The sequence below is a fragment of the Podarcis muralis genome, chromosome 5 (assembly GCF_964188315.1).
Source record: "Podarcis muralis chromosome 5, rPodMur119.hap1.1, whole genome shotgun sequence".
Classification (NCBI taxonomy): Eukaryota; Metazoa; Chordata; class Lepidosauria; order Squamata; family Lacertidae; genus Podarcis; species Podarcis muralis.
The window spans coordinates 4,218,708-4,245,897 of record NC_135659.1 but is presented as its reverse complement, the minus strand read 5'-3'; the positions used below and the strand labels follow the sequence as shown (position 1 = coordinate 4,245,897).

Below are 27,190 nucleotides of genomic sequence, written 5' to 3'. Positions count from 1 at the left end.
GTTGAAGTTTCTGAGTCGTCTTCAAGGGCAGCGCCAGTGGACTGCATTGTGATAATCCAGTGTGGAAGTTACCAGAGCAAGGAGTGCGGTGGCCAAGTCAGGATGATGTCTGAAGTTCAGCGTCCTGTTGATTGCTTGGATTATATGCTATAGTTTCCCTGTAGCCCAAATGATTTGATACAAAAAAAAAAAGTTTTAAGCGTTAATTGTTTTAAAGGATTAGTTGTATAAAGCACCCCTATGAACATTTTTGTGCACAAAACATTCAATGTTCCTAAAAGTAAACTGTGGTGCTATCCATTAAAAACTGCTATTGGAGTGGGAGACCAAAGATGAGATGGTAAAGGTGACAATGACTAAATGGGCTACAGACATTGATTACAATATAAAAATGTCTGCTTGAGAGAAATTGGGGGGGGGGGGTCATGAATTTTTCTGCCTGCTGTCTTATTAAGGAAAACTTACAAAAGATGATGTACCTGTGGTACCTGAAACCCAGCAAATTGGTGAAAATGCACAGGAAATCATCCAATTTATGCTGGAAGTACCACGAGGTAGAAGGAACCCTGATGCACATGTGGCAGTCATGTAAATATGCTAGAGAGCATTGGGAAATGATCCATACAGAGTAGTATATGCGAAAAAATGGAAAGAAAAAGAGATACCCACTAAAGAAATCTGGCAGAATAAATTGATAGAATATACAAAATTAGTAATTGACTGCAAAATTGAGAAACAAGAAGAAGTTACAGATAAGAGAAGAGTGGAAAATAGTTTTGGAAAATATCTTAAGAGGGTACAATATTCAAACTAACCTACAAGTAGGAGTTGACATATGAGCAGCAGATAACATCATATAAAGGAAGAATTGAGATCCAAATGGGTAGAATATCAGGATATGCAGCCAGTCAAGGTTTGCTTAGAATGTCATGGAGAGATGGACTAGGAAGTGGCCCAGAGTGCCTTCCATCAGCTTCAGTTGGTGGCCCAGCCACACCCCTATCTGGACAGGAATAGCCTAACTACTGTTGTCTATGCTCTGGTAACCTCTAGGCTGGATTACTGCAATGCTTTATACATATGGCTGATTCTGAAGATGGCTTGGAAACTTCAGCTGGTGCAGAATTCAACGGCCAGGCTGCTCACCAGAGCAAGATGGTTTGAGAATATATCACTGATCCTGGTCCAACTGCCCTGGTTACCGATTAGTTTCCGGGCCCAATTCAAAGTGCTGGCTTTGACCTATAAAGCCTTAAATGGCTCGGGAGTACAATACCTCAAGGACTGCCTCTTTCCATATCAACCTACCCGACCATGAGATAATCTTCTGAGGCCTTTCATTGTGTGCCTCCTCCTCAAGAGGTCCGGAGGGTGGCAACACGAGAACGGGGCCTTCTCTGTAGTGGCTCCCCGTCTGTGGAATGCTCTCTCCAGGGAAGTTCGCCTGGCACCTTCATTATACACCTTTAGGTGCCAGATAAAAAGGTTCCTTTTTAACCAGGCCTTTGGTTGATTTAATTGACATCCTATGCTCCTTTAAAGTTGGGGGGGGGGGGCTGTTTGGTTCTTGTTTTTATTTTCATTATGTATTTTGTGGTTTTTATATTCTGATTTTGTTCTGTGAACTGCCCTTCGGGTATAGAATGGTGTATAAATTCAATAAATAAAATAGATAAAATAAGTGCTATGAAAAAGGATATATTATGGATACTGTAGGGTGTTTGTATAAAAGCTGTCTAAATGCATAAAAGAAAGAGCAAACTTTGGTGATACCCAGCTAAGTCATACACAGAGTAGGCCCATTGAAATCAGTGTACTTAAGTTTAGTGATTTCAATAGATGTACTCTGACTCAGTTGGATTATGACCCTGATAATTCTTACATCTATGTACCTGATTACTGAAGACGATTTTATAGTATGTAATGAGTCAGAAAATTAATTGGGATTCTGTGTTCATATATACAACCTCCACAGAAGTTTTTTTTAAAAATAGATTGCCCCATTGCATGCACACCTCAATAAGATCATGTTCAGTTGAGTGAAGAGTAATTTCTCTCTGTGTAATCACACTGTCTCTCCACCCCACCCCACCCCAGAATGCTTCAGGAGAAAAATCGAATTCTGAGCTGATGGCTCTTCCATACACAGACAACAGTGTTGGGTGAGTGAAGATGGGATCTTCCATCGTAATATTTTGATGGCATTACTCTTCCATTGGATGCAAGTTCCAACATTTTCCCTAGAGAAGAAAATTCCTTGGTCTCCCTTGCCCCAGTGCAGCAATAATAAAAAAATAATAAATCTAAACTAAATCCTACTTGTAAAGGACCACTGAAACTTGAAATCATAGTTGTTTTGCTGAAGGCGTCCTGGCTAGCAAGACTGACAGTTCCCCTCGAATTTAGCTTTCATCCATTGTCTTCTGAGAATCATTAAGAGAGGCTTCTTCTAATTGGGAGCTATCTGTTAGTTGATTTGTCCTCCACAATTTTTCCAACTCCTTTTTTCAGGAAATTAATATTGTGTCTGTCACCATGATTTTGCAGGAGTGAATTTTATAAAACTGAACATGTGTGTTTCAAATAGTATTTATTTATTTATGGCATTTATATACTTCTTAATCATTAGCATTTCTAAGTGATATGCATAAAAATAAAAAATACAGAGAATAAAAAAATTCAGTGGAACCTCGGTTTTTTAATGTCTCTGTTGACAAACATTTCAGAACCCGAACACCGTAAACCCAGAAGTAAATGCTTCTGTTTTTGAATGCACCTTGGAAGTCGAACTTCTGAGGTGGCTTCCATTTTGAATTTCCCTATTGTATGGAGGCTTCTGTATTGAGTTTTTGGTTTTGGAATGTTTCGGAAGTAGAACAGTCTTCCAGAACGGATTACATTCAAAAACCAAGATTCCACTGTAAAAATTATTCATGAAACCAAACAGAAACACTGCCTTCAAACACCTTCTGCAATAAGAAAGTCTTTGTCATGTGCTTGGAGTTCAGGAAGGAAGGTGCCTGTATAATCTCAATTGGGAGGGAATTCCACAGGCTCGAGCCTATGACCCTGAATACCTGGCTTCTAGTAGTTATGAGCCAAGCATCTGAGCCCAACGGAGACTCCCTCAAAGACCTCAGTGATCAGGCAGAGATACAAGTGACCAGGTGATCCTTAAGATATCCTGGACCCAAATTGTTAAGGACCTTGTAAATTAATACAAGAACCTTGAACCTGGCCCAGTAACAAGCCACTAAAATTTTTTAAGCACATTATTAAATAAGGTCCTGTGCTTCGTTACAGTGTCCTGTGCATGCAATTCTTCTTGGTTCTAGCATTTTCTTCTCATGTATTTCAGCAGGAACTCAGGGAATGAGCTACAAGTTTATTATGCTTCTCCACAAAACTACCAAGATTTGTTTGAAGCAATTCACAGAAGGGGAGATACATTCTATGTGGTATCATTCCGTAGGGTAAGTGTGTTTATGGTTCAATGCAGAACGTATAGAGCAGTGTTTCCCAACCTTTTTTGGGCAAAGGCACACTTGTTTCATGATAAAAATCTCGAGGCACACCACCATGCCAGATGGGGAAAGGTCACTTTTTACTTATTTAAAAAAAAATAAAAAAATAGTAACAGCATAGAAGGTAATGGTAGATGACTGTTAGGGTCTCCCCCCAAATGCAGAATTCTATTAATATCTTCCTTAGCGAGCCGCGTTAACCCCTGTAATGCTTTCTATAGAGTAAGCATAGGGGACACTGGGGGATGTGGAACCAAGGGGGCAGTGGGCCAAAAGAGTTCGGGATCTACTGCTTAGAACAGAAATAAGAGCCAGTGGGTTCTTCCTTTTTTAAAGTATCGTTTCAGCGGGGACAGCAGTCCGGATTTCCAAAAAGCGGCGCTTTTTTGCGTCTGAGCAAAGAAGAGAGAGAGGGGAAAAAAGAGAGAGAGATTGATTTGTGGCTGTGCGAAGGGGGGAGGAGCCCAGGAGTAAAAGTAGGAAGGACGAAGGGAGGGGAAAGGAAAGTTAATAGAAGGAAAGGCGGGTGGGAGAGAAAGAGAAAGAAAGAGGGAAGGAAGGGGGGAAGAGAAGTGGAAAGGAGGGAGACCGAGGCGGGGGAGAAGCGTCTGGAGAGTTGCTCCGAAGTTTGGGGGGTCGCGGGGGTGGGCGCGCGTCCCAGGAGGCGGAGGCCAGCCCGGGCTGGGAGCCGCGCCGCGGCCCGGGGGCGGTAGGCGGACCGCGGCTCCTAGGATGTGGAAAGGGGATGGCGGCGCAGGGGGAGGAGACCCGCACAGCTAGGGCAGCGCGCAGGGGGAGGGGAGCGGGCCGGAGGCGGGTGAGGGGGGCCGCGATCCCGCGCGCCGCGAACATGGCCTCCTTCCCCGCGGGCCCCGCCGAGCCCCCCGGCCAGGGAGGGCGGCGCGCCCCCACCGCCGGAGGAGAGCAGAGGCAGGAGGAGGAGGACGAAGGCGCTGCCGAGGAGGCGCGCCAACTTCTGCCAACTTCGGCGCCCGCCCCGTCGCCGCAGGCTCCTCCCGGCCGAGAGCCAGAGGACGGCGGCGGAGCAGGAGGAGGAGGATCGGGTTTGGCGACGGCTGCTGCGTCCTCTCCAAGCGCGGGGCTGGCCTCCGCCGCGCCTGATCCTCCGCGCTCGCCGCGCTTCTCGGCGGAGCAGGTCTCATGCGGGTGCGAGGCGCTGCTGCAGGCGGGCGACCCCGGCCGGCTGGGCCGCTTCCTGGGCTCGCTGCCGCCCGACGCCGAGGCGCTGTGCCTGGAGGCGCAGGCGGACGAGAGCCTGGCCAAGGCGCGCGCGCTGCTGGCCTTCCAGCGCGGCGACTTTGCCGAGCTCTACCGCCTGGTGCAGAGCCGGCGATGGGATGTGGGAGGGAGCTCGCTCGCCGCCCCGCGTGTGCCTATGTGGGGCACGTTACAGTCCCGTGACGTCAGCGCCACGCAGGCAGCCAGGCAGGCAGACGGCGAGAGCCCCGCGCTGGGCGGCCTCTCCTCGCCGTCGCCGCCCCGCCTCTCGCCGCCCGACTCGCCCGCCTCCCTCCCACGGCACACCAGGCAACGTCTCGCGGCACACTAGTGTGCCGCGGAACACCGGTTGGGAAACACTGGTATAGAGGAATCCATTGCAAATTTGGAGGGTATAATGCCCCCCTCCAATAAATGTTGATAATCATTTTAAGGGATGCCATCATTTCTAATCTCTTCTAAAAACTGCATCTCCTGTGGTTCTTTAGTGGGAAGAAGAGGCAGGGATCCATTTATATTATTTAGTCGTGATAGTGAAACTGTTTTATAGGCTTGTTTGGGAAGAATTAGGCTTTGGCTAAGCAGCAGAGGGTGAGATTTTCCCTCTTCTATGGACCTCTTCACAATTAACAATTTTTCCAGGGGAAAAGAGGAGAACTGTGCCTCGTGAGGACAAGGAGATGCGAGCACATAAATTACCACATCCAGGCCTTTATATCAGAACAATTAGGCATGCACCCAGTTTTCCATTGCACAGATGGATCCTTGCTGTCCTGTCCATCAAGAAATCTGTAAAAGCTTTTTTTCTAATGAATAGACAGTGCAGTCCCAGGAAGAATAAACACAGCAATATTAAACTCCATTTTGTGCTAGTTCCGGTGTTCTTGAAAATTCCTTTAGGCTTACTTCCATTCTAAGCAATGTTGACTAGTTGTCAGTGCTGGTGGCCTGGAGAGAGTGAGACAAGGCAGGAAGTCATCCTGTAAGCAGCTCCACGTGCACCTCATAAATGAGTTGTTTAGACTGAAGAGTTGGGCTCAGGTCAAGAGTTTTATGGGTTCAGATGCAGCCTCATTGACTGACCTATAAAGCTGCAGTATGAGTGTCTGGTCGCCCCTTCTGTCCCTCACTTCCCTCTGCAGCATGTGCAGAAACTGCCTTCTTGACTTTGGGACCCACTACTGGTCTCATCTGCACAATCTCCCAGAGCTTATCTTTGCATGCAGGGGAAATCCTTAACTTGCCAAGGGTTTGAGAGACCCATTGGCTACCCTCACCTGGCCAGTCAAATCCATTTCCCAGAGTGTTAGGGAAGGGGTTGTACCTCTGGTGGGTGACACATCATGCTCCTTCTGTGATATTTTGTCCACCTTTGGTCCCCACCCTGCATTCAGCTCTCAGTTGTGGCTCCTAGCAGCTGTCAGCATGCAACAGTGGCCATACTCTGGGAAAAGGGGTAAAAGTGCGTAAGAGTTAATTAAACCACATTAAAGTTGCATTGCGTGGTTATACCACTGCCTTCTAGCAGATGGCATAATTGCTTAACTGCTTTTAAGGCAATGCTTTTCAAATGCTCTACCCTTTTGACCTCATTTGGTCTGCAGATGAACCCTTGCATGTTTGCAGGAAACATTTCAGTGCAATGGCCAAGCCTATTGAACCTCACATGAATGATGGCCTCTCCATCCAGCTGTTGCCTATTGCAAAGAGAGTTCAGTAGTGATAAGAGATCTGTATTCTAGAGAATCTTATTCTCCATTACTGATCTCCTCATAACTGTATTCCAGTAAGTGTCGGTCCTGTAGTGTTTCCCTCTGTAAAAAGGTAAAGGTAAAGGTACCCCTGCCCGTACGGGCCAGTCTTGACAGACTCTAGGGTTGTGCGCCCATCTCACTCAAGAGGCCAGGAGCCAGCGCTGTCCGGAGACACTTCCGGGTCACGTGGCCAGCATGACAAGCTGCATCTGGCGAGCCAGAGCCGCACACGGAAACGCCGTTTACCTTCCCGCCAGTAAGCGGTCCCTATTTATCTACTTGCACCCGGGGGTGCTTTCGAACTGCTAGGTTGGCAGGCGCTGGGACCGAACAACGGGAGCGCACCCCGCCGCGGGGATTCGAACCGCCGACCTTTCGATCGGCAAGCCCTAGGCGCTGAGGCTTTTACCCACAGTGCCACCCGCGTCCCACCACTGTAGCCACCACTTAATACCACCCATTAATAAGGCGGCGGATCCACTCCCGCTAACTGCCCCCCATTAAATATAGTGCACCCACAATTTACCACAGATCATCTAGTGGGGGACTTGTGTGAGGGAAAACTTAATGATTGGAGTCTCAAGCAGAAAATAAACAAACAAGAAAAGTTTTATTAAACAAAAGGGGTTTATGAAACAAAGTGGGTCAGGAAATTCATTTTTTTCAGGTAGAAGTTAACTTGTTTACTTTAACTAACTCAGGCTTAAACACAACACTAGGCGCAGCTCTTCTTGAACTTCAGTTACTAAAAATCAGTTGTTGCGCTTCAGGTGGTAGGTGTTCAGGTTTCTAGAATAGAGAGTAAAATGCTCAACTCAGTTTCTGTCACTGAGATATTACCGTTGAATTCTTTCAACACAGCTTCTCCTCAGTTGCCCACTCTCTTAGCCGTCCCACCCCTCAGGTTTTCTAAATGAGGGTCCCCTCACCCCCTGGGACTGGGCTGGGAGTCTTCTGGACCTAGAAGAACTCTCCCCTCCTGGCTAGACGGACACCCAGGGAGGCTGTCATCCCCCCAGGATCTCCCTCTCCCGGCTCAGACTCAGCCCTCCCAGGACACTCCTGTCCGTATTCCTTTCCCAGACTGTCAACCTGGTCTCCCTATCCTCTTGCTATGGATAGTCTCCTCAGGGTGCATGTTTCACTTCACTCAGAACCGGTTTTCCTTATCTCGCTCCCTATCAAACCCTATTTCTTAACCAGAGCCTTTGCCCCTTCTCAAAACCAAACCCTATCTCTCATCTTAAATCCAGCCCTATCTAACTCTCTCCCTCAGAAACGGCCCCCTTTATTCCTCCCCCCAAGTGCTGTTCCACCCTCCTCTGTGGCTAGATGACTCTGTAGCCAGTCAGAGAGAAGCTCCAGCCCTCTGGTGGGAGTTCAGGGGGCCTGACTCACCAGATGCTGGCTCTGCTAGGCTGGCTCTGCTGTCCATCACACCCTCACTCTCTAATATGCTTGGCTTGTTTCAGTTTTTTTTTAAAAAAATGTTTGCCAAAACCATCTACACCTTTCTTTTTGCGGGGGGAGGGCGGCACAATTTGCATGCTTTCTTCTGACATTTATTTAAGAATTGGAATTAATATGACCTTGCTGCTGATGGAAGAATGTTGTATGTACAAACTTGGTGGAAACTTAATTGGATTCTTGAAATGTAATTTAGAGTTTGATTAGAGATTTGCTACTGCACAGCAACCCCCCAGAGTACCTACCCACTTCAATAACATGAAAGGACCCCCTCCCCTTTTCATGGCTTTTTAAGGGATGCTTTAACTGAAGAAACACCAGTTTTCTTGAGAGCATTGGAGCCTGCTTTGCTAGGCAGGAGTGTATGTGTGTGTGCTTAAGCAAACACAACTTGGGTGAGAGAGACATTAATCTGGTCTCACCTTAGTCAAACTTCACCTGTGTCTTCCAACATTATTAGCTCATATGGGTAGAACAGGAACATACATTTTTGCTAAAATGAGCATGGAATAGCATGAAGGGATTGAGGTAGCAGAATGCATATGGAGCAGACTGGAGACAATTTGATCTAAGGTGACAGTAGTGTGAAGTAATGGGTCCCATGGTTGATATTATTTACCTCCAGGAGCTTCAAAGACTTCCCTTCACTGAAATCCTCCTTAGAAAAACAGTCCAGGCAAAATGGGTGTAAAAATGAGCTAATAGTTTGCTATGCAGATTATGTTTCCTTCAGAACTAGACACTGATCAGGACTTTCCAATGTTGCCCAAAATGTTATACAAGCCCATCCAAAGTCAGGAGTTTGGGCCCCTTAGACATTCTCCCATTCATTAGATGCCTTGTAACTTAAGAGTCTTTTTTTTTTTTTAACATGAACTAATTTTGTTCAGTGCACAGAATGGATATTACTAAGAACAGCAGTTGCTGGTATTTTTGGAGGTTCTCTATGTTTTGGCCTAGCTCTTAAAGAGAGTATCAGTCCACAGCATATAAATGTTCCTTTCTATTAAAAATAAGAGAACAAGCACCCCCCCAAAAAAATCCATAAACAATCTTGCCAGCAAATGTGAACGCTAGGTGAGAATCTTCCCCTGATGACCAATATTCTATGTGGTGGGATTTTATTTCTTATGATAGAGCCTTCAGTCATGCAAGTCTCCGCTTTCAGTGCAAGTAGTAGTACAGCCCAGACAGTTTTATGCCCTCGGTGAGAACTAGGCTGTTGTTCCAATGGGTAGTTGCTCCATTTGATCTCTATATACCAGTATTTTTCGCTCTATAAGACGCACCAGACCATAAGACGCACCTAGTTTTATGGAGGAGAAAACAAGACAAAAAATATTCTGAATCCCAGAAGCCAGAACAGCAAGAGGGATCGCTGCGCAGCGAAAGCAGCGATCCCTCTTGCTGTTCTGGCTTCTGGGATAGCTGCGCAGCCTGCATTCACTCCACAAGATGCACACACATTTCCCCTTATTTTTTAGGAGGGAAAAAGTGAGTCTTATAGAGCAAAAAATATGGTAATTCAGAGCCAGCCACCTAATGGTATGAACTTCCTGGTTATGCATTGGCTTAGCTGTTATTTTAAAAATTGCAATAAAAGATGCTATGTTAAAGTATGAAATAGTTATCTTTATCTCTTAGAACTTATAAATATGTTTTTTCCTTAGGAATGAAAATGGGGCAAACCTTCTCCCACAATCTTGATTGAATTATTTGTTAGTGCTGTCAGGGCTCGAATCTGAGTCACCAATTGGCCATCTCTGCTATGGGTACTGGCAGTCAGTCAACACTGCCACCACCTCTGCAGTGAATTTTGGGCTTTTGATTCAATACACCTCTACTCTAGCCACTCACTTGTAAGGTATCTCAGGGCTTGGTCCTCTCCCCCATGCTCTTCAACATCTATATGAAGCCGCTGGGAGAAATAATCAGGGTTTGGGATGGGTGTTCATCAGTAGGCAGATGATAGTCACCCCTACCTCTCATTTCAGTCGGAACCACTTAAAACAATGAATGTTCCTGTGTGAGTGTCTGGAAGCGATTGAAGGATGGATGGCGGCTAACAGATTGAGGTTAGATCCCAACAATTCAGAAGTTTTGTCTCTAGGGAACAGAGAACAGGCAAGTGTGGGGGACTCCCTGGTCCTGAATGGAGCAACTGTGCCCCTGAAGGACCAGGTGCGTAGCCTGAGTGTCATTTTCGACTCACAACTGTCCATGGAGTCACAGGTCAATTCTGTGCCCAGGGCGGCTGTCTACCAGCTCCATCTGGTTCGCGGCTGAGACCCTACTTGCCTGCGCACTGTCTTGCCAGAGTGGGGCGTGCTCTGGTTATCTTCTGCTTGGACTACTGCAATGCGCTCTACATGGGGCTACATTTGAAGGTGACTCAGAAACTACAACTAATCCAGAATGCAGCAGCTAGACTGGTGACTGGGAACAGCTGCCGAGATCATATAGCACTGGCTCCCAGTACATTTCTGAGCACAATTCAAAGTGTTGGTGTTGACCTTTAAAGCCCTAAATGGTATACCTGAAGGAGTGTCTCCACCCCCATTGTTCAGCCTTGGCACTGAGGTCCAGTTCCGAGGGCCTTCTGGCAGTTCCCTCACTGTGAGAAGTGAAGTTACAGGGAACCAGGCAGAGGGCCTTCTTGGTGGTGGTGCCCACCCTGTGGAATGCCCTCCAATCAGATGTAATGGAGATGAGTAATAATATATCTTTAGGAAACATCTGAGGGCAGCCCTGTATAGGGAAGCTTTTTAAGGTTTGTTGTTGTTGTTTAGTCATTTAGTCGTGTCCAACTCTTCGTGACCCCATGGACCAGAGCACTGCCTTCCGCAATTTGGTCAAATTTTTAAGTTTAATGTTTCACTATGTTTTTATATAAGCTGGAAGCCACCCAGAGTGGCTAGGGCAACCCAGTCAGATGGGCGGGAAACAAACAAACAAACAAATAATTTGATATGAGCAAGCAGTGTGCTGATGTCTGCTGTTCGAATCTGGCTTGTCCTGTTGTCTGAACCTAGGCACATGCTTTATTTCCTCCAAATAAACCACAAGAAGTAACTGCAGTTTCTTTTTGCTTAAGGGAGAATGTTTTCCTTGATCCCAAATCAAATGATGCATTCAACGTTCAGAGTCCGGTCGGCCCAGTCCACCCACATGTTCCAGTACAGGGTGGTCCAATGTCTCATACCGTGGTCCGCAAGAGAACTTTGACACAGAACTGGCGGGCCACACACTGCCTTGTTGTGCGGTGGTGGGTGGAGGAGCAAGGACAAAATTTGACGCCTCCTGCCAAGCTAGATAAGTAAGGCACCAGGCTTTGGGAAGAAAGTGCAAGGCTCTGGCAGGGTCCTAGAGCCCTTTCATCTTTCCAAACCTGGAAAATGCTAAATAGGCTTTGGGAAGGAGGAAGGAGAACTCTAGGACCCTGTCAGAACCCTCACACCTCCCTCCCAAACCTTGTGTAGCCAACTTTGGGAAGGCAGTAGGAGGGCTGCAGTTGGGGGGAAATCAGATTTTTTGAGGGCTTGTCCTAGTAGTTCTGCCCCTCCCCGTGTCCTATACCATCTTGTTTTACAGCTCTCTATTTTCTGGAAGAAAGTCACCCTGTATGCAGTGACTCTGTTATTCTAAGCATACAATTGGGCTTAAAAAGTGTTAAAATTCAAAGTCTAAGAAGAAAAGAGGAATGGTAATATTGAGTTTGCAGGGCAGAAAATGTTTTTAAGAAACTTGGCATTTTTAGTCATTCAGAATTGCTTGAAAAAAAGCCATTGTATTTAATAAAACATTTCTGAGAACCCTCTGGAACTTCATAGTAAGGATTGCTCCTTTTAAAAAAAGTATTGTATATTGGCAAACTTGAATGATCTGGCAAGGTTGACTTATGGCATTCTCTCATTGGCAGATAATGGAGAAGAAATATTATATTTTATGTACAAAATTACAAAAAGCAGTTGGCATTCAGTGGAGCCAAACAAGTATGTTTCTTCCTGTCTAATTCATAGTCTCTCTCTTACTCCAGAAACAGTTGGGCCTCTGTTTTTTTCCCCTTTTGCAGATGAAAAGCAGGCAGCTCCAATGCTATGTGGCACATATTTTTGCTCTGCTGACATCAGAGCATGATCTGAGGAAATAATTTCATATTCATATGAATTTCCTCCCCTCCTAACCGATTGTCCTAGAATAGATGCAACACAAGCAGGGACACAGTCACTGTCAGATGCTGCTGCTGCAAGTCCTGCCTCCTTAGGAATATTCCTAAACAAGTCTTAGACCACCTTTTATGGAAATATAACCTATGTGCTTGTTCCTTGTATCCTGCCCAGTTCCTTAGCAAAAAGTAAAACTCCTGCCTTTTGTTCTGGCTGATGATTAGCACTAGGCACAAATTTTACATTCTTAAACTTATTGAATAAAATAACATTTTTAATTGTATAGACCTTTTCTGCCTTACAAGTGTGATAGCTGCCTCCATCCCAATGTAGCTTTAGATTCACCACCATAAAACATTAGCCAACCGGCCTGCTAGTTGCTGAAACATAATGCCTAGTTGCCTAGTTTTAAACAGGTAACGATAATGCTTGCCAACATCTGTGACTGGGTAAAAGTGTAGACTGGGGTGTGCATTTGGTTGGGACCTGGGGTAATTCCTGACTGATGTGCAGTTTTCCTTTTCACATTTAGGGGTGGGGAGTTTAATCAATCTTGTATGTTTACATCCTGCCATGTTCCATCCATGCTAGTGAGTGTGGAGCAGGCTTTGCTTTAGCAGCATGTTATAAAACAATTTTAAAGCATGTTATCAAACAGTTTTAAAAATCTGTGTTAAAATATATTTTTGTTCAAACCCTATTGTATGAATGTATGTTTGAAAAAATGGTTGGAAATTGTTTTAGATAAATTGAAATATTAACTAGATATAGTTATATCCAAATATCCAAATAAGTAGTTATAGATGCAATTGAATATTTAGATATGAAAACAAACAAAAAAGCGGTCTTCATGTTTGTGGATGCAGAGAAGGTGTTCGATAATGTATCATGGAAATTCCTGGGGAAAATTATAGACTAGATGGATATGGGGGAACAAATTACAAGAGGAATAAAGGCAATTTACAAAGGGCAAAAAGCAAACTTGATAATTAATAATGACATGACAGAATTCTTTTAATATAGAAAAAGGGACTAGGCAGGGATGCTCACTTTCTCATTTATTATTCATTCTAATTTTGGAAATACTTAATCATGACATTCAAAGTGATCAGGAAATAAAAGGGATAACTTTTGGTAACAAATCATACAAATTAAGGGCGGATGATTTAATTTTAATAATTGAGAACCCAGAAGAGAGTATCATTAAAATTCTTGAAAAAATCTTAGATTTCAGCAGAGTTTCAGGCTTTAAACTTAATAAAGAGAAAATGAAATTAATGGTTAAAAATATGGGCGATCAGGAGAAAAAGGAACTACAAGAAAAAACAGATCTACAAATTGTAAAAAAAGTTAAATATTTAGGAATTCAGGTGACAATGAAAAATATAAATCACTTTGAAGATAATTACAACAAAATTTGGAAGGAGATAAAAAGAGATATGGAAATTTGGGTAAGATTGAAACTGACACTATGGGGTAGAATTTCAGCAATAAAAATGAATTATTGTTCCTTTTTCAATGATCCCCATAATAGGGGAAATTGATTGTTTTAAGAAATGGAAAATGGACTTAACAAAATTTATCTGGCAGGGCAAAAAGCTGTATATTAAATATAAGTTATTAACAGATAAATTGGAACAGGGAGGTTTTGCTCTTCTGGGTTTAAGAATTTATTATGAAGCCACATGCTTTTGCTGGATTAAGGAGTGGATTATGCTAGACAACACAGGCATTTGAAATCTAGAGGGTTGGAATAATAGATACAACTGGCATGCATATTTAGTTTACAACAAAGTTGTGGTTCATAAAGAGTTCCTAAATCATACAATCAGGAATTCACTATATAAAGTTTGGACAAGGTACCAAAAGTTGTTAGAGCCCAAAACACCATGATGAGTATCACTCTTGGAAGTAATCTCAGTCAAAAAGAAAAATATGGGAAAAAATTGGGCAACATATAAGCCACTTTTAAAAGAAGAGCAGGGCCAACTCGAGCCCTATATATGGAAAAAATATTTCTTCATTGCAGGGGGTTGAACTAGATGATCCTCGGGGTCCCTTCCAGCTATACAGTTCTATGGGTCAGAGTCCTCAAATGAGGAAAGATTATGAGCATTTGTAAAATTAGCTGTAGTGTGTGGATTTTCATATTAATAATTTCATATTGTGCAAAGAAAGGGAATTTATAGGTGCAGTGCTTAAGAGGTCAAAGTGTAATACTTAAGCAGAAATTGGTTTGTTTTGTTGTTCTGTGCTTTTCAGTTGAAATATGTTCCAGGGGGAGATCAGATTATATAATTTAGATTTCTAGGGCCATTAACACTAAAGACATAAAGCAATTGTTCTCAAGTGCCTGGGAGTTTGTTCCAGAAATCAATTTTCCAAGGTGCAGAATATATCTGCGAGACATATTTAGATATTTTTAAAAGTACAAAATCAAAGATTAGTTTCATCAAGAAGGGAAATGATTTCTCAAAGATCTTCTATTCTGCTCAACATACTGGCCATCTTCCTCAATGCCTCATGAATTTTCAACCCTCAGATTCATAATTCCTTGTTGTTTTAGTTTTGTAGAAGTGGCAGGAAATAGAGTAGCTGAAAGAATCTCTGTAGCAGAGAACTTCAAGATGGAGTTGGGGCTGGATTAAGTTTGCAAGTACCTTGGTTTAAGAACAGTCCTGTTTAAGAACAATTCGGTTTACGAACTCCGCAAAACTGGAAATAGTGTCCCGGTTTGCAAACTTTACCTCGGTCTAAGAACGGAATCTGAATGGTGGAAGGGCACAGGTGGCGGGAAGCCTCATTAGGGAAAGCACGTCTCAGTTTAAGAACGGTTTTGGTTTAAGGGAAAGCACGTCTCGGTTTAAGAACGGTTTCGGTTTAAGAACGGGCTTCCGGAACAGATAAGTTCATAAACCGAGGTACCACTGTAGTGAGTACTGTCTTTAATGACTTCATATAATCATTTCGTGCTTTTTAACGTGTGTTAGTGTGGCTGCAGTCATTTTGTGTGGTTGCAGTCACACATTTTGATGAAAGCTGCAAAGACAGGAGGGGAGAGGTGTGAATCAGGGATGCCACCACGTTGTTTCTTGATTTGCAGCTGATGAGCTCACTCCGGTCAGATTTAGCAGAATCTTCTTTTAGGTTCTGGCACCCCAGAAGGCAGGAATGGAGGCCTTGAGCATATTTCAGCTTTTCACATGCATTCTGATATTTGTGCTGTCATCAGTTTTGAAAGCTTTTAGTTGTGCATAAAAGTGTGTTCAGTTTTCTAAGCTGTGGTTGCCAGCACGTCAGTACAGGTGGGGCTGCATTGCTGCCCTGCACTCAGCTACCTGCTGCCTTCACCACCCCCTCAGTAACTGGCAGTGGCGTGTAGCCCACCCACCCACGCTACCATGCCAGCCTCTGCTATTCCTAAGAACCTGCAATCCAGACATAATGGAGGATTGTGGGCTCAAGTGCCACCTTTCTACTGCTCTGTACCTATAAAATGAGAATAAGGGTGGCACAGGGGGGATTTTTACCCTGTTTCACCCACCTTCCCCCATCAAAAATACTGTTTGATAAATCCAATACAACCTTAATTCTGGCTCTGAGTATGGTTGACGATACTGAAATGTATGGGCAGGAATAAATTGAAAGGCTGTTCACTTCTTCATTTTCCAAGCAAGCTCCTTAGAGATGTCTAATAAAGTCATTTTTGATAAATGAAACTGGTACAATATGTACAGGAACTACTTTCTATAGACCTACAAAGAGAGAAAATGTTTATGAAGATTGTGCTGCTTCTCCAGCACTGTAAGATTTTCCTCCTTCGCCCCCACTACAGTCATTTGGTGGGAATGCACCAGTATCCTTACATGACTTTACGCGTTGACTGCATAAGTCGACAATTGTGTTTTTGACCATTTCCAGCTGCATTTTGTCTGGCTCCCTTGTGTACAATTTGAAGTATTGATCTCACTAAGAAGATCATTGTACGTTGGTTAAGCACACTTAGCACCAGGCAAGCTGTAGGTTTCTCTTGCATACAGCTGATTTTTCTTTTAAGAGCTAATTCCATACAGATGAAGCCATTCCCCTCCCATGCAATTTGGAACCATGTGTTTTGCCAAGTCTACAATTACACAACAGACACCATCTATAAAAATCCAGGTGCAGCAGTTAGGGGTGTGCCAATTTTCGTGTATCAGCAGATCACAGCACCTCCTGCTGGCTAAAAGAATAGAGCTCCTTAATTACTGTATTTTTCCGTGTATAAGACGCCCGCATGTATAAGACAACCCCTATTTTTTTGAACCCCAAATTAAAGAAATCTATATTTTAAACATCAAAGAGAACAACTTTGAGCTTTTGGGGGGAGGTCCCCCAAAGTTGTTGAGCTTTCTTGAGGGAAGTTGGCCAAAGTTAGGGTTGCCCAAACCCAAGGCCGGGCTGCCCACACCAGAGCCCGAGCTCACACCTCTGTGCATTCACCATCCATGTATAAGACAACCCCCCAAAATCACTGTCTTAGAGCTTTTCTCATGCATGCAATCTGCATTGAAATCAGTTCAGAAGCTCTTTGTTGTGCTTAAGTGTAGATGTCCAAAAGTATTTTCAGTTTTGTAGGATGCTATGTAATCCAGACAGGATAGAATATTGGGGACTTATATCTGGGGTTAGTGTCACTTTTTTCCTGTGGATAAAAGTTCTGTCCCTGAAAAATTAAAATATAGCATAAGGATAGCACAAGACTTGTGAAGCAAAACACATTTTTATAAAGAATGTCCCCTTGGTAGGTCTGCCTCTTAAGCTGATGTGTGGTAGATTGATCCAAGAAAAACAGAAGTGCTATTCTGTTTCAGATATAATTCTGTGTGATCTGAAAGCTTTCATATTAAGCCCAACAAAATATTGTATTAGTTTTTCATACTCCTTGACACCAACATCTCTCATACATGGAGCACAGAGCAGTTTCAATAAAACAGATGTTGCTTCTTCTCATGTGTGGTTCATTGATGTGGCTTCCAGCCACAGCCCCATAATCTCTCCTCCCCCCATTCCAATAAATATTATAGGCTGCACCATGGCAAGAGATTGAGGAACAGTTGACAATGACAAGATCAAAAACCACCTATAAAATAGTACCAAAATTTTAAACAATGCTCTGGAATCCGGCACTTGGAATTATGCCAGGAATGCCAACGAGGAAAATCCAAGAGGAAGATCTTATTTATCCCCATTATCAACTGCAGCTTCTGCAGTGAAAAAGAGCTTTGTGAAATGTGCATTCCTGTGTCTACCCTTAGATTGACCTCCATAAGGTCCACAGCAGTCAGCATCATGTGAATGGGTTCAATAGCTGAATTTGCCTTTTCCTCTCTAGTGGTTAAGTTCTGGAGCTCTTTGGGGTAAGGATACCAGACGTCCTTGTTTCCTGGGGACAGTCCCCGGATTTACAAATCAGTCCCCTGACAAAATCTATCTATTTAGTAGGAAGTTGAAAAGTGTCCCCGGATTCATTGAAAAAAATCTGGTAACCTTACTTTGGGGTGCTCTGTGGAACACCTGGGTGCTTTGGTGCTGTGGGTGCCTGAGATCACACTGCCTGTTCCCAGTTGGCAGCTGGTTGTGGCATAACCAATACCCCCCCAAAAAAAGTTTATGAAAGCAAGGCTGCTTCCTTTTGACTTAAGTGCGTGTGGCTGGGTAGGGATGAAAGGGAAGGGAGCAAGAGCATTTCTGCAGGTGCTGTGCTTTGTTTCTGGCACATTGAGATGGAACTGGGAGGCTGATCTACTGCTGGGATATAATTGGAGAACTTGGAGTCAAAACAACCACAGCATCTTGAACAGCTGCCTCTTCTTCAAATGAGAACAGGAAGGACTTCTGTTTTATTTCATGTATCTTTCTCTTGAAAATTGGACAACTGCATGAAAAAACAAAACCAATTTGTTCTTGCCTCCCTCTGCTTTGAATCTGGGATTTAGCAGATGAGAGAAGGCATTCCCAGCAGTTTTCATGGAAGTTGGCCAAGCATTTAGCTATGTGATGGAAGTGGTTGGTGTCAGCACCCAGGAACTGGATATTAATGGCTAGGGGCACCTTTTAAATCTCTCTCTGCTTCTGCTGCTGTGCCTGTCCCAACCTCTTGCTTGTTGTGGCTGCCACTTGTCCTCAGCCCTGTTCCAGGAATGACAGAAAGGGTGATGTGTGTGAGTTGTACTTCCTTGGTGCTCTCCTGGTGCTGGAGAGCAGGACTGTTGCCAGAGATGCAGGAGAAGGAAGAGTGCAGGGATCAGGAACTTCTTGCTGGTGTCTTGAAGTGCTTGTTGGGGGCGGGGGATGACATTGGCAGAGTGTACCTCACAATTCTTGCATACCCACATACAGCTTGTTTTAAGGCATACCTCTTTAATATTAAAAGGTTTAAAAGGGAAAAATGAAATGTGTAAAGAGAGAGCCCCTATTTGTCCAGTAAAACTTTCTCTTGTTTTTAAATTGTTTTAGCTCTTCTCTTCCTTCCACATCAGCATCAAGTTATTAGTCTATCTTCAAGGCCCTCCACCCCATTCCAGGGATACAAAAAGAGCACACGTTGCTTTCTCTTTTCAATTATTCAAGTTAAGTGAGACATGTTTGCTTGTGTATGTTGACATGATTCTGTGTAACCTGAAATTCATTGGTTTACAACTTTTTTATTCTGAGTGATAAAGTTTGTGGGTGGCTTGCATAGATAGATAGATAGATAGATAGATAGATAGACAGACAGACAGACAGACAGACAGACAATTGTAAAATAGACATTAAAATCTAAAACAGAATAATGCAGCAGCAGAATAAAACCAGTGATGGGGAATAAGAATTGTTCTTTAAAAAAAAAAGCATTAAACTTTTTTTGAGGAATAGAGATCTTCACCTGTCCTGGAAAAATCTTAAGGTAAGTGCCAGGTGAGGCTCTCTGGGAAGAACATTCCACAGTCAGGCTCCTTCCTCCAATTCTTACCCCCCCCCCCATCTCCTCTACTTGCTCCTTCTGTACCCTCAAACACTTTCTGTTGTTTTTAATCTCTCCTTTTTACGGGCCTTCTGCCATACTGTTCCTTTTTTGTCCTCTTGCCCTCTCCACCCCCCCACCCTGGAGATTGGAAAAGCTTCTGTATATCTGCCTTTCAAACCAACTGCTGCTGCTCCCCTCTCTCCCACACCACTTTTCTGGGGCACAGTAACCTTGTAGTCCATGTTGTGTACTACTATTTATGATCCATGCTTGTGACTCTTCCTTGTTTTTTCAAGGATAGAGGGTCTTAAAGATAGAGATTTGTGCCTGATGTGAAAGGTAAATCTGAATCCTGCACCACCATCCTTTGGAGCAGATTTTATGATCTGTTTCATGCTCAGTACAATCAGCTTCATGCTTGATTTGGTAGGCACACTTAACAGCACGTGTAATGAGGTGTTTGTGAGTAGAACACATTTTATGGCTTTAATGGTTTTCTCAGCATTTTATGTGAACCAGCTCTGTGTCCCTTCTGCGTTTGGCAAATGCAAAACAAGCAATCATATCATGCTAAGTTTGCTTTGACACTAAAAGTTTGTTTATGCAATCAACTATTTAATGAAAAAGGATTTGAGGCCAGTGGGATTTTGAGTGTGGGTTGTAGCCAGACCACTGCACAGACACTAGGTTTCCTAGGAATATTGCCCAAACTCCCTGCCAAGATATATAGGATGACCCATCCAACTTGGAGCTTAAGTCACTGTGGAGAGCTGGCTTGGTTGTGCTTGGCTGATTAGAAAAAGCAGCTATTGTCAGTCACCTTGTTTGCTTTCATTCCATTTTTGCCATCGGGATTGGTGGGAAAACAGTAAATTCCAGCTTCACTTGTCCAGCAGTTCTTGGAAAGAACTCTGTAAACATCCCAAGTGAGTAAGAGGCAACTAACTGCATCTCCCTTTCTGAGGGATGAGCCTCAACCTAAAATTGAATAGCTTTCTATTACTTAAAAAGTATAAGCTGCCTTTTCTGTACAAGGAAACCCACAATGTGGCATACAGTAATTATAAAATAAAAGCACATTTTTTAAAAAACTCAAGAATTCACATGTCATTGCCAGCTAATTTTTACTGCTGTTTCGAAGTCATCTCTTCATCTGAGCCCGAAACTCATGGATCTGAGACTTGTTTAACTGCATTCCGAATTGGTGGGATGAGGGAATCACATTTTTATAATGCTCTTTTGCATTAACCTGCCCCATCTCCCTGCAATTAGAATACCAGCACCATAAAGTGTGGGCTGGGCTAGAACCTTTCTTCCTGGCATAGTAGGGTTCCTTCCCACAAGGAACCATTAGAAAATTACATTCCCTACCTGCAGTCTGAAGTGGTGCGTTCCATTCTGCTGCATGTGTAGACCTGGTCTTACGGCAAATCTGGGGTGGTATCCAACTGACTTTTTGCACTAGTGCAAGGAGATTTCCCCCTCTGCTGCCCATGTGTGCCCTCTGCCACCCCCAAATTTGCTCTGGAGGGTTAGTGGAACCCCTATAACATATTTAGGAGGCACACATGGGTGGGAGAGGGGAAGCGTGTTCTACTACACAAGGAGAAACTCTTGTGCTGATGAAATGTACACCTTAGCTCTGCATTGAATACAACTCCTGCACATTACAAAGAATCTGGTTTTGGAATTTGGACTAGATTACTTTAAGGGTGCCACTGAAAGAAGTCTCATGATTTTGTTTGTTTGTTTTGCAGTAAATTGGGACTTGTAATTTGCCTGTATCTGCTTATCCCTAGGGCACTGTGGTTGTACAATTTCTAGTATGCGGCTCCAGGAAGAGTAATCAATCTTTGACATGAAATTTCTTTCTTTCTTTCTTTCTTTCTTTCTTTCTTTCTTTCTTTCTTTCTTTCTTTTGCATCTCCAAGGGAAAGAGTAAAATTTCAGGTGGGAGCTGCCTCCCCTTTGGCTTAAGAAGTGTTGTGATTTGCTCTTGTATCCTGAGTTATCCAGCACAGATAGGCTCTTCAGTCTCCCACCATTAGATACTTACTGTTAGGCTGTACATCTGTTGGTCATGACCCTTCAGCCTTCAGGCTTGGCCCCCTTAATCCTTAGTCTGAATCTCAGGAGACCTGGTAACCCTAATTTCAGGTTGAAGCTAGAGTGGTCAGTCTGAAACAATGCAGAGCATTTAGGGACTGATCCACATTCTAGTGGTTAGTCATGCCTTATAAAAGCCTGTCTGGGACTGTAAGAAAATAGTCATCTGAAACATTACACCATTTTATTAACTGTGGAATTCAAATGTTTCTGTTAGAGTGCTTAAAATAAAAAGCTCATCTTGCTGTTCTTTCGTTCTGTTAGAAGCAAAAGCTATAAAAACAGATTGGGTAGATTAGCTGAGGTATTGGACCATAATCAACACTATAGAGAGTGGCCTCTGAAAAATAAATTAGGCAAATTGATTACTTTTGCTCTCTTTCGGACCATCTTGAAACTTTTTATAGAAATGCTGTTTATATTCTAAATTTTCTGACTTGAACTACCTTATTTAAATAATAATAATAATAATAATAATAATAATAATAATAATAATAATAATTTATTTATACCCCACCCATCTGGCTGGGTTTCCCCAGCCACTCTGGGCAGCTTCCAACAGAATATTAAAATACAATAGTCTATTAAACATTAAAAGCTTCCCTAAACAGGTCTGCCCTCAGATGTCTTCTAAAATCTGGTAGTTGTTTTTCTCTTTGACATCTGGTGGGAGGGTGTTCCACAGGTCGGGTGCCACTACTGAGAAGGCCCTCTACCTGGTTCCCTATAACTTGGCTTCTTGCAGCAAGGGAACCGCCAGAAGACCCTCAGCACTGGACCCTGGTGTCCAGGCTGAACGATGGGGGTGGAGATGCTCCTTCAGGTATACTGGACTGAGGCCGTTTAGGGCTTTAAAGGTCAGCACCAACACTTCTCAATTGTGCTCGAAAACGTACTGGGAGCCAATGTAGGTCTTTCAAGACCGGTGTTATGTGGTCTCGGCAGCTGTTCCCAGTCACCAGTCTAGCTGCCGCATTCTGGATTAGTTGTAGTTTCTGAGTCACCTTCAAATGTAGCCCCATGTAGAGCGCATTGCAGTAGTCCAAGCATAAGATAACCAGAGCACGCCCCACTCTGGCAAGACAGGGCGCAGGCAAGTAGGGTCTCAGCTGGCATACGAGATGGAGCTGGTAGACAGCCACCCTGGGCACAGAATTAACCTGTGACTCCATGGACAGTTGTGAGTCCAAAATGACACTCAGGCTGCGCACCTGGTCCTTCAGGGGCACAGTTGCTCCATTCAGGACCAGGGAGTCCCCCACACCTGCCTGTTCTCTGTTCCCTAGAACAGTGTTTCCCAACCAGTGTTCCGCGGCACACTAGTGTGCCGCGAGATGTTGCCTGGTGTGCCGCGAGCGAGTCCAAAAAAGGTTGGGAAACACTGGTTTCTCTTTCAAAAAGGAAACGTGGGTTAAAGCGGCGACACCGCCTCCCACTCACTTTCCTGCTCTGGCTTCCCTAACAGTTTTCCGAGTTGCGTCACTGGATCCAGCCCCCTTTTCCACATGTGACACGGGGCTGGAGGGAGGGAAAGAGGGCTTTACGTCGCGCACAAAGGCAGCCTCCTAGAAGCGCTCTGGGCCGGCGCCGTTTCGCCGAAGGTGCCGGAGGACCCCCACCCTCAGCTCCTTCAGAAAGGAAGCCCCGCCCCTCGGCTCCCTACGCCGCCAGGCAGCTCAGCTGACTGACGAGGACGTTCTGCGGCGGCGGCCGCCGCACAACCACCGCAGTTGCTGGCAGCGTCCGCAGCGCAATAAGTAACAGCGCCTGGTGCTGCCAACTCTTTCTCTCTCTCTCCCGCCCCGCCCCCAAGCTCTCGCGCGCCCCGCGTCAACATCGCCGCGCGCAGCTTCCCGAGCTCGAGGCCAGCCGCTGCACGCACGCGCCGGCTCGTCATCGGCTCCGGTTGTTGCCTTTCTCCGCCGAGGTCGGTGGACCCCGAGCCTAGGCTTCCTTCCCGCACCCCGCTTTCCGAAGACCGCACACCAGTTGGGCCAGTACATATTCCCCTCCCGTGACTGGAGCGGAATAGCCCTTTCTCTTCTTCCCCAACCCTTGTCGTTGGAGGAGTCCCTCAGTCCCTCGCTTTGCTGCCTCCCCCCCCACCCCCAAAGCTTGGAGGTTCCCCGGCAAGGGGGAGGGAAAAAAATGGAAAGTTACACTTTCGTGCGTCCCTCCCGGCGTGACGCTGTGCGCTGACGTCACGGGGCTGTAATGGTGGTGTGCCTCGAGATTTTTTTCATCAAACAAGTGTGCCTTTGCCCAAAAAAGGTTGGGAAACACTGCCCTAGAAACAATATTTCTGAATTGTTGGGATCCAACCTCAATCTGTTAGCCGCCACCCATCCTCCAACCACCTCCCAACACTATTTAGAACTTAAAGAAACATATTTGGCGAAGAATGCTAAAGATTCAGATCACAAAAGAAAATATAACAGGTTGTTCCATAGTCATTGCTGTCTCACACTTTCCTTATAGGCTGCTCTCTTGGACTGGCAGCAGATCCTTGACTACAATGGATGCTCGGGTTGCGAATGTGATCCGTGTGGGAGGCACGTTCACAACCCACAGCGTTCGCAACCCACAGCGCCACGTCTGCACACATGGTGCTGCTGCGCATGCACAAAGCGTGATTTAGAGCTGCGCATGCGTGAGCACCGAAACCCGGAAGTAACCCGTTCCTTTACTTCTGGGTTTGGCGTGGTGCGCAACCTGAAAACACGCAACCCGAAGCATCTGTAACCCGAGGTATGACTGTACTTAGAAGTCTGTGGGTATAAGGTAGGCTTAAGAACACTTTATTTGGAGTGAGCTCTTCCTAAGAGCTGGAACTGTTTGGCCCAGCTTTTTATGTGACTGTGATACTCTGGTTTCTCTTCAGATCGTATAAATCTTTCGCCTTTTTTATGTGACTGTGAGTCTGTTTATAACCAAGCTATAGCTGAAATCTTGTGTTCTACTAATTGCTATAGCAAATAAGAATGAAACTTTGGGTGGTACAGGGCAGTAAATATATCCATTTCTATTTTTCTTCCTTTTTGTCACTGTATTTTCAAACATATATTGAAACCCATTAAAGCCAGTGACTTGCATTAAAACAACAGCAACCTAAGATCCTTTAGGCTTCTAAGAGCTAAGTGCCTTGAAGCCTGCTTTACATAATTTCAAGTGACCTGGTGGTTGTATTGCAGTGTGGATCAGATGAGTCTCCCAAGCAAAGATCTGGAGAAAATTCCCTGATCTGTGCTTGAGGGAATTGCCAGATTAACTGGCAGGAGGCCCAGAACAGATGGTTATAATAGTGTTTTCTGAGCAGCATCTATGGAACTGTATGTTTGTACAAATGGAACCAGCCCGCTTCTTGAAATAATTCCCCCCTCATATGGCTACCATCATCACACAAATATATCAATAGCAAAATTCCACAGCTATCTCCTGAACAAACTCAAAAAAAATCTACATGTTTTCTGCTGTTTGCTCTTAAGAACTGATGAGCTTAAAGCCAATCAGATCCACAGTGGCTTTATCTCGCCCTACATTAAGGCGCCTCCAGTGTCTCTTGAGGTTACTGATGCTGATTCATCAGACAAGGCATTTTGCCCACAAATGCTTGTAGACTCTTTGTTACCAGAGCAGCATCACTGGACCTTTGTACAAAAAGAAGTCAAGTCTCCCTCATCTTGCTGCAAGAGCTGCTTTGCTGCGTTCTGATTTATAGTGACCTCGGAGAGAGGTGGTCTGTCACTTTTCACCTGCAAGTAGTCTGTAACATGATTTAGTTTCATATTTAATTGAACAGCACCCAGAAGAAGTTTTCACATCTCTGAAGGTAGCTGGAATCATTAATCAGAAAACTTCAAAGTGTGTGACACTTATGACGATGAAAGGAAGCATAACACTTTAGTTGGCCACAGATCAGATGGTGCTTGTTTCCAGAAAACATTTGGTCTCTTCTATTGTTTCCAGTGAAACACATGATGGAGCCTTCCATTTCTAGCATCATCAGATCAATGTGCTTTCCCTTTGTATGTTGTTGCATTTTGGGTGGTCACCCAAGCATGTAAGGGGCATTCTGCAGCGATTATAAAAGATCAACCCATGGGATGACAGTAGAGGGTGATTTACCATTGCTGTGGCATCTAGATTCTGTATAGCGGTATTGCATGGAGAGAACAGGGAGCCAAAAAAATGTCCACAGTCAAGAAGAAAATTAAGATTTAATGAAAGGGCCAGAAAGCAAAGCTTAAGGAAGTGTTTTAATTTGGCATGCGTGACCCTTTGCAGTAGTTCATGTGTTCCTACCCAAAGTGAGCTGCAGGGAAAAGTTTATGTTTCTGAGAGGGCCTCACTTAGAAGGCCCTCAGCTCAGTCAAAGACATGAGGATGGGATAACTTGCAAGGGAGGAGACGAAATGCGCTTCACACATTCCACAGCACCATGCAAGATTGTCTCTGTGTTTCAGGTCACTTTCTCCTACTTCCCATGCCACACCATGTTTGCCTTCCATTTGTCATGTAATGTGCCGCCACCACCACCTCTTCTCTCTTCCAACCTTAAGATGTTCTCTTTCCCTTCCTCCTCCCATGCTTAAGCATGCACCGTTTATGGCAAGACTTTTATGTACCACAAGCACAGTACTAGATTGCTCCACTGTTCCATTTCAGCTTATATGTTTGATTTCTACCTATATCTAGGTAGATACTAAACAGTCCAAAACAGCTGGGTAGAAGAAAAGGAAGATTACAGGTAGAACATGTACTAATTTTATACTTGCTGCAAATTCTCCAAATTCAGCAGGGCTCAGTTACCATTCCAAAGCAACACTTTCCACTAAGCAATAAATTTGGATATGAAACAAATTACTTTGCCCCCCTGTAACCTGCTGCAGTTTTACTGAACTCCTTTTGCAAAGTCCATTCAGTAAGTGAAATTTGAGGGGGGGATTTGGAAGAAATTACTTTTTACCCTGCTATGTACATAATCTTAAAATGAAAAAAAATCTACTAAATGAGTATCCTTCCAGCACAAAAACAGCAGAAGATATTGTGGAACCTTTAAAGATTTTATTATGACATACACTTTTGTGAACTAGGGTCCATTTCATTAGATCAGTCTGTAATTAAACCCCTGTGCTCAGTTGCTGCCAAAACAAGGAAGAAAAAACCCCAAGCTATTCATTGGCAATTTTAACACTTGAGATATAAATAACCAAAATGTGTTATTAGTAATAGTAGCAGATGTAGGAAGAGATTGAAATATGAACCTTAAAAGCCCACCATCTGCTATTTTCATGTGATGTGTCAGCTATAGACTGAATAAATCACAACACTTTAGACACCAGAACAGACGACAGTATAGCTTGGAGCCAAAATTTACACTTTGATGAAATGACAATCTAAGGAGAAGTCTTAGGCCCGAGTGCTTGGCATGATGTCTGGAAAACTATCAGCTTGGAAAAATGAGATTGCCAAAGTTAGCCCCTGACTCCAGCAGTTTTATTTTTTTCAAGGCTATCTTCCTAATTCAGTGACCTCCTAAACCAGATGTTCTATATATATTCTAAACTCAACCCAATATGCTTCTTTAATCAAGCTGAGTATATAGAAAAAACTTCTTATACAGTAACTCTGGAAAACCAAAGAATGAACACTCTTTTCAGGGGTAGGGAATGTGGGCTTTTTGGATGTTGTTGGACTCCTAATTCTCATTGACCACTGCAATGTCGCCAGTGGTCAGAAATTATAGGAAGCCTCTGGAGGGCCATCTTCCACATCCTTGCTCTAGTTTCTTAACCACAGCTACAGCTAGGAAGGGCATTGGGTGGCTGGCTTGTGAAGAAGCACCACTAAGCAGGAAGCCCTATGGTGGTATTTACTTATTTTTTCCAGATTGGTACCCTCCGTTTTTATCAAATGAACTACGGGGCTTTCTGAGACTGAATGATC

At 44.0% G+C, this 27,190-nt stretch overlaps 1 protein-coding gene across 3 annotated transcripts in view; it reads left to right on the top strand.

Annotated features, from left to right (window-relative positions):
* LOC114598529 (cyclic AMP-dependent transcription factor ATF-6 alpha) overlaps positions 1–27,190 on the top strand; it is an 80,357-nt gene that overhangs the window by 23,716 nt on the left and 29,451 nt on the right. For 2 of the 3 annotated variants that reach the window (XM_077928190.1, XM_077928192.1), the window contains 2 exons: positions 2,098–2,162; positions 3,359–3,473. In XM_077928190.1, coding sequence (XP_077784316.1) covers positions 2,098–2,162; positions 3,359–3,473 — 180 coding nt within the window. The remainder of the gene's footprint in view (positions 1–2,097; positions 2,163–3,358; positions 3,474–27,190) is intronic. The other variant, XM_077928191.1, reaches the window with a different exon arrangement.